The 8,187-nt window shown below is 41.3% G+C and overlaps 2 protein-coding genes across 2 annotated transcripts; one reads left to right on the top strand and one right to left on the bottom strand.

Annotated features, from left to right (window-relative positions):
• The first annotated feature begins 12 nt into the window (after positions 1-12).
• chrm5b (cholinergic receptor, muscarinic 5b) lies at positions 13-1,554 on the top strand. The gene has a single exon (XM_076083786.1). It carries the CDS (start codon positions 13-15, stop codon positions 1,552-1,554), a length of 1,542 nt encoding a protein of 513 aa, XP_075939901.1.
• Positions 1,555-4,991: 3,437 nt separating this feature from the next.
• On the bottom strand, positions 4,992-8,016 carry emc7b (ER membrane protein complex subunit 7b). Its single transcript, XM_076083792.1, has 5 exons — positions 7,655-8,016; positions 6,925-7,044; positions 6,652-6,790; positions 6,165-6,245; positions 4,992-5,825 (listed from the first exon to the last, which is right to left on the bottom strand). The coding sequence occupies exons 1-5, from the start codon at positions 7,891-7,893 to the stop codon at positions 5,676-5,678; spliced, it is 729 nt and encodes a 242-aa protein (XP_075939907.1). The 5' UTR covers positions 7,894-8,016; the 3' UTR covers positions 4,992-5,675.
• Between the last annotated feature and the right edge of the window lie 171 nt (positions 8,017-8,187).

The following is an 8,187-nucleotide window of genomic DNA, read 5'->3' as shown; positions in this document are numbered from 1 at the left end:
ACACAGACCAACATGGAAGTCGACCCTTCAAACAGCACTTTTGCCAACACATCACATGCCCAGGCGACTCCCCACAACGTGTGGGAGATTATTACCATCGCTACAGTGTCAGGCATCGTCAGCTTGATAACTATCGTTGGTAACGTGCTGGTGTTGCTGTCCTTCAAAGTCAACAGCCAGCTGAAGACTGTAAACAACTACTACCTACTGAGTCTGGCCTTCGCTGACCTCATCATCGGAGTGTTGTCAATGAACTTGTACACCACATATATCCTGATGGGTTCCTGGTCCTTGGGAAACCTTGCATGTGATCTCTGGCTAGCAGTGGATTATGTTGCCAGCAATGCTTCAGTTATGAACTTACTCGTCATCAGCTTTGACAGGTACTTCTCCATCACGAGGCCGCTAACTTACAGGGCTAAGAGGACTCCAAAGAGAGCTGCCATCATGATTGGCCTCGCATGGCTGGTGTCTTTTGTCCTTTGGGCGCCACCCATTCTGTGCTGGCAATACTTTGTAGGAGAGAGAAAAGTGCCTCCTGACCAGTGCCAGATCCAGTTTTTAACAGAGCCTGTGATCACATTTGGTACAGCCATTGCTGCTTTCTACATCCCTGTCTCTGTTATGACAATCCTCTACTGTAGGATCTACAAGGAGACGCAGAGACGCACCAAAGATTTGGCAGAGCTGCAAGGCCTGGCTACGGAAAATGTTCTAGAAGGGACTAAACCACAGAAAACTATCATTAATTCTTGCTTTCATTTCACCAGAGAGAGGAGAGAGCGGAGTCAGGCCTCCTGGTCCTCATCTAACCAAAGCAATGCCACTAAAACCACCACCAGATCAGATCAGGCATGGGTGAAAGCAGATCAGGTCACTTCCTTTAACAGCTACTCCTCGTCCGAAGAGGAGGAGCAGCATGTTTCAATAGAAACCCCACAGGGATCTTTCAAAGAGCAAGGTAGTGGGCAAAGTAATAAGAATGGACAGGTGGGTGATTATGCAGAAGATCTGTACTTTTCCACTCCTCAAAAGAAGAGCAGTAAAAAACAGCTCTCTTATAAATTCAAACCGGGCTCTAGCTCAAAGGGTAAAAACGGCAAACCAATGACTGCGACGCCCTGCCTGCTTAAAGAAGAAGAGCCCACCAAAAACGCCTCGCCTTCCTCCTCCACCACCTCCAAACCCATCGACCCCGTCCTGAAGAACCAGATCACCAAGAGGAAGAGGATGGTGCTTGTGAAGGAGAAGAAGGCGGCCCAGACTCTCAGTGCCATCCTGCTGGCTTTCATCCTCACATGGACGCCCTACAACATCATGGTGCTCATCTCCACTTTCTGTACCGAGTGCATCCCCATGTCCCTGTGGCACCTGGGCTACTGGCTGTGCTACGTCAACAGCACCATCAACCCCATGTGCTACGCGCTCTGCAACAAGACCTTTCAGAAGACCTTCCGCATGCTTCTGCTCTGCCAGTGGAGGAGGAAGAGGAGAGGGGACGACAAGCTGTACTGGGGTGGACAAAACCCAAATGTCAACAATAAAATGACTTGATGTGGCAAAATGCTATTATAGAACTGATTTATTGCTTTTGCCCACATGTGATGATTTTCTTGATGTATACTGTAGTCAGTGGTCATCTTCAGCATGAAGTGCTGCATGGGGTTTTTTGTGTTAAAAGTACATGTCGGTGGAAAATGAGCTGAGCCTGATGCAGCACTTAAACTGCTGTTCCAGATTATTACAGCAAAGAAACCTCACGAAGGTGGCGACAAATTATCACAATGATTAAAAAATAGATTCATATCGTTGCATCAATCCAATCGGTACTCCACCGCTTTTATACATTGAAGCCTGTTGACCGGCTTTGTATAAAAAGTTGTATAAAGAGCTTTGTTGCTCCAGAGGGAGCTGCACAAAGGCTGATACATTGCCTCAAATGATGTCACTCGGGTCAGCAATCGGTTGCTGAAAACTACAAGTTTGGAAATGAAAAAAAATCTGGGGGTGTGCACTTAGAAAGAAGTGAGTTTACCAGACCTCTGTGGCTCACTCCTGATCTCAGCTGCAGACTAGCGGCTCCAGGCTACATTAGCTGCTACTAGCATAACACACCAAAAAACAGTCAGTGGTTATGTTGCATTTTGGGTAATGTAGGCACCAGGTTACATTAGAAGAAGAAGAAGAATGTGTGGAATAAAAAAGTTGATATCTCTGGTTCTACTCCATCCATTTTGAAACTGTCCATCATGAGTCCAACAATGTCATAGCAGTGCCATGCTAAATAGGTGGAGTACTCCTTTAATACAACACTCACATGCCAATATGTACGTTGAAAGAGTTATTGGTATGCTGTCCTCCTCTCCATCGTGGCAAAAAAAGTAATCTCTTCCCCATGACTCAAATGTAAAAGATATTAGCATGTTCATAGGTTCTGTCTTTTTTTTATGAGAGAGGAGTTTTTTAAACAGGTAATTTAACTTTTTTGTGCAAAAATCATAACTGAAACAAAGCATTATTCAATTTGTCTGAGGATTCAGCTGCCTTTTTTTCAAGGATTTTAACTCCTCCCACCCTGTGTGGCTTTTTTTCGGCCTTGTTCTGCTACATAATCACATTTTCAGCATTTTCTCTGAGCGTTTAATAATGACGCGGATGGGTTTAAGTTGTTGTTGCTTGAAAGCTCTCATAGAGGCGCTTAAAGGTGCCTTGTGCGGCGGTAACAGACACAGAGGGGCGTGACAAAGCGTTGGTATTTGTTGCCTGGAAATGAGAACAGGCTGACCAACTTCACCAGGGCCATGTCAGCACATTTCTAATATAGTCTGGTTCATTTTCTTTAATCTACATGCTGAGGTTATAAAACCCCGGCTTGATTTAGCTAACTGGCAGACTGCTGAAGCCTTATACTAACTTTAGTCACTATGGAGGAATCACTTCTCAACAAATGTGGAAAGGAGGAATTAGTAACAACATGCTTTTGACGTACATGAGCATTTTTGTGTGTTAGCATGTGGATAAAAACACTGAACCAGTCATACGGTATAATCCTCCTTTATTCTATCGCTCACTTGCACTGTATATAAAGGACATATTGTAGGCATACACATTTAAAATCTATAGTATAATGAATATATTTCACTGATTCTGTTGGATTTTACACATCTCAAATGGTAAAAGTAAATTGCTTGGTGTATATCAGTGTTTAGTGAATGTTTTAGTTTTCTATCTTGGCTCTTGAAATCGATGTTTGATCTTGTGTTCAAGGGCTAATCTGTACATTTCTGTGCATTTAAAGCTGCATTAGTGTCACGGTGGTAACATGACAAAAGAGATTGTTTATGGATCACACCTTTATTCCTGTCACTTTTCATATTACTGCAACAACAACAAAAACATGGGACACATGGTATTTAAACATAATGAAGCCTGACTACCAACATGTCTATCTAATAGATGAGTGATGCTGTTGTTAATGATTGCACTTCTTTGTCTTTTAATGATGTAATGCCAAATGTTATCTCCTTAAACTCTGTGCCTTATGTTCTGCTCAGAGGCAAAAGTGCTTTGTGAATGCATTTTCGCTCATTGTCCGTCTGTGCAGTTATGTGAAAGTGAGTCTGTGTGTACTGATTTGAACAGTGAAATACAAACTCAAAGGCAGCATGAACATTTTCAGCATCATGTGCCATGGATGACATGCACAAATATGACTGTTGCTGAATGCAGAACAGAGCTTAGACCTCCCAGAGGTCATCAGATGTAATGCTACTTCAGTCTTCATTATTAAAGGATAAATCTGGTGATATTCTATAGTTTTCTTATTGTCAACAAAAACTGTGAAAAGACCAAAAAGCTACAGCAAATCAATCCCACAAACAAGCTGTGTAGCCAAAACTTGATGTGTTTTCCTCTGTCATATACCACCATTGTTCATTGAATAAACTCTTGAATAAACCACACAGGTCCACTGGGTGACGTGTTCCTTCATTATAATGAACCTGGGCACGGCAGCTTGTTTTGAGTCAACCCCACGTACACCGCCCTGCTGCCGTGAATGTTAACCTGCACACCGAACCCGCAGTTGAATATAGTCCCCAATAAGTAAACCATTTTCTCATGTTTGAGCAGTAAAAAAGTAAGTATATATTCATGATCCGTTTATATTAAAGATCTATATCTTCATGTATCGAGTGGGCTTGGAGCTGAGAAATATAACATACTGAAAAAACGTTAGTCGTATTATGGGATTTGTTGATATGAACTATAATTGCCAGCATTATTGCTTAAAGCAGAGGTACCCAACCTTTCTGGATTGCTACGCCTTAAAGGAAAAGTATGTTGCATTTAGTAGGATTTATTGAATGTAATACAAATGTGTTTTCATTAGTGTGTAATCACTCGTAAATAAGAATTGTGTTCATGAGCTCAGAATGAGCCCTAAATATCTGAATAGGGAGTGGGTCCTCTTCAATGTTGCACCACCATTTTAAATCCTATGCACTGTCCCTTTAAAATCATCCCCATATCACAGGTTAAGGCCTTAATGTGCTTGACGGAGATCTGTCAAATTAGATCTAATCAGCTGACTTCTGCTTGGTTAATTTGTTTTAAGTTTTTGGGATGTGCCTGCTCTACTCTACTTGTCTCACTGAGGACATCAGTTTCGGACAGTGTTTGATTTAAAGGATTTTTAGAGGCCTGAAGAAGTTAAACATTTTTTTCTTATCCCTTTAATAACCTTGTAAGTCTACTTTATCTTAATCTAGGGGCCCTGTAACAGGCCTCAACCCTCAGCTTGGGAACCATCATCTTAAAGCATCAAAGTACATTCTTTTAGCCAATATAGTAAAAGAAAAAAATCCCAACTTACTAGTTTTTTCTTGAGACTTCAACCACATAACCGGGTCTTCATCAGCAAATGGAGTTAGCTCAGTTGTAATTATGATTGAATGACTTATCATGTAGTGAGAACATTTATCACAAACACATTTTATTATTACTTTATTATGGACTTTACCGTCCGCTTTATTAAAAGTAAGTAAAGTTACACTCTAGAGATCTTGAAGCAACCACACAGCAGCTCTTTCTTCCTTTTAACTGCCAATCATTGCCTTTGTAATTTACAGTATGTGAATCCTGGTCATACAGTACGCCACACAATGATTAACAAAAAATGAGAAGACCATGTGTTCACTCTCAAAATAAATAAAAACACAGTTGTTATATACCATTGCAATTTATTCATCTAGGATTTTAAATAAGAATTTATCGGTCTTAAAATTCAATTAATCTTCATTCACAGTCATATTACTGAAATCGAAAAGAAAAAAAAAAAAAAATCTCTGTATATATGTTCTCTTTTAGGTAGTGGAATTAGCAGCAGTGGAAAAATGCACACTGGAGGGTTAGCACAGAAAAGATGGATGAGTAGAAGAGCCACAGGTAGAAAGTATAGAGCAAATTAAGGATAACAGCTTTTGCAGAGTTTAAGAAATGTCTATCAGTGCAGTAAGAACGTTTCCAATAGCATATTAGAAATCTAGATGTGCTTAAAACATCTAATAATAATAAAGAAAACTGTACAATAGACCCAGGGGAAATGACACTTAAAAATATTTCTTCCATGGCATAACTCGAGCTTCCTTAGGCAGATTGAAGGGACGCGTACAGTACTACCTCCTCTTGACGGCCGGCCTGGTGCCCTTGCTGCTGCTGCTTGCCTTGCTGGAGCCCTTGGAGCCGGAGAAGAGCTTGGTCATGAGCTCAGAGACGTCTGGAAGCTCGGGGTTGGGGTTCAGCATGTTCATGGACTGCTCCATTTCCTGTAAAGATGGCAGGGAAATGAAAACGGCTGTAGATGTAGAAGTGGGACTGACTCTGGAAAAATCCTCACCGATTAAAAAAAAAAAAACGATGTCACTGTTATGATAGACTCACACTTCAAGTCGAGGCCAGGACATCATGAATTCAATACAAGTGTTCCTTTGAGTACTGACATTATAAACGCTATTCTGTCATGAACTTGCACTGTCTCGTGACATACATCCTCAATAAACGGATTAGAATGCATCCAACACAATTCAGAGACCCTGCATGATGATAAACTCCATGCATACACACTATTTTTGTAATAACACCTGAGGCTATAATGGATTCTTTACCTTTCTCATCTCTGGGTCATTGGTGTTGACCACCTTGGGCAGTAGAACAATGATCAGCAGGGGCAGAACCATCATCATGACCTGCAGGAGCAACACAGACAACTCATTTAAACAAGACACCCAGTAGCACAATAACTATCTTTAACGTTTGCATATAGCCAACAACTAAAAATATTTATGGGCAACCTACACACACTGAATCAAGGATGAGCATGTCTAATAAGGACAATCAAGTCTGGGCAACTGCAACTGCACATGTTAGGCCCAGTTTAGTTTGAATAACTTTTGATGACCATCTTGCTTGTGCAGAAGCAGTTCACTTTCCTTTCTGGGTACTGCAAACCACATGGCAAGGTAAGGCACGGTAATGATATGCACTGCACAGAAAACAATAACACGTTTTTGTCCCTGCTTCTCTGCATTTTGCTCACCCAAATGACATATTCAGCAAGTTCAGTGCAATATAATCAGTTAGTGTTTTTTTTACCATTGGGTTCATGAGAAAGTCTGTCCAGCCCCAGGTTTCTCTCTTCATGAAGTAGGTGTGAGGGCCGTTAGCCCTGACCTGAAGAGGATATGGTTGGCGAATTACCTCTGAAGTCTTGATGTAGTTCACAAGACGTGCCCTGTGAAAAGACACACGGTTACTAGTGGGTTAGAGATGCCTCTAAAACACCGTATGCTGAAAAATATGCAATGCTGACCAATGTGAGACATTTGTGTATGCCCTTTTTTTTTTGTTTTCTCAGAATAGTCTTACCTCATTTTTCCCTTGGATGTGATATCAACACGTACTGGCTCAAATCTATAGTTAGGGGTGACAATTTCCACAACGTAGGAGCCTGAAGGGACGTCATTCACAGCGAAACTTCCATCAGTTCTGTAACAACAATAGGATTTTTTTTTTTAAGACTGCACATGTATTCAGTTCAGAGGGGTGTTTATTTGACTTTATGGACATGTTTGACGCTGTCGTATGTGGAGCTATTGATTTCGATTGCTTTATATTGTGGAGCGTGTCTTTAGTCAAGCCTATTTATATCAATTATAGGATAAGATTGGTGTACATAATAAACTAGCAACTGATTGTGTTTATCTAGGTTAACATTTGAGGAAATAGGACCAGCCATCTCCCAAATTCCTTCCAAGCAACTCTCAAGTCGAATATATTTATATGGCTAACCCATTATATTTGGAATCTGCTGTTTATTAACGTACAACATGGCAGATATACACAACCATTTCACAGTAACCTTAAAGGAACTGACTGCTTAGGAACAGTCCAACTGCTTCAATTCTCTGATAAATCCACCACAAAACGTTACTACAGATAATTGTATAAAACTGATACGGAACATGCCAACCGGTACGACAGCTGCTGCCGTGCGGTTAGCATTAGTGGCACGCCAGGCTAGCTGGCCATGCTAATGCTACCTATCCTCGCTAACAGGCTAGCCAGCTAGCTAGGTAGGACTGCGGCTGTTTCTTACCTCACAAATCCCACGTACTCTTCACCTTCCACGAGGATTCTTGCCGTGGAGACCCAGTCTTGTGTTTTCACCCCCGGAACTATCGCTCTTCCCTCGATCTTGAACCGATCTCCGTTCGGCTGGTTTGATAACGTTACACCTGCGCCAGGCCCCGTTTCGATATCAGTGAAACACCACGCTACGACGACCGCAGCCTGCACGAAAACCCATAACAGCGGTATTCTTTCCCTGTAAAACATATTGTCCGTCTCTATCAAGTTAAAACGAGGTCTAACTGTATGTCCGTCAATGTGTATTCAAGAGCAGCTTGGAGAAGGACCGGCCGGAAGACTGAGCACATCAGCTGTGGCTGCGGATGATGACGTCACATTGAAAGAAAACTTTATTGAACAACTCGACATTAACATTTAGTTGATGTACAGTACTTTTTCCTGTGGAAATGTAACATTATAAACACAATTTAAAGCCGCCAGTTAAAGATATACTAACATGTTAAGTATTTTGTAATGTAATCTTAAAGTTAGATATACTTT

Source organism: Anarhichas minor, unplaced genomic scaffold (genome assembly GCF_050575085.1).
Source record: "Anarhichas minor isolate MPS153535 unplaced genomic scaffold, ASM5057508v1 ptg000136l, whole genome shotgun sequence".
In the NCBI taxonomy this organism is placed as follows: domain Eukaryota; kingdom Metazoa; phylum Chordata; class Actinopteri; order Perciformes; family Anarhichadidae; genus Anarhichas; species Anarhichas minor.
The sequence above is the reverse complement of the archived record's forward strand: the minus strand, read 5'-3'. Positions and strand labels throughout refer to the sequence as shown.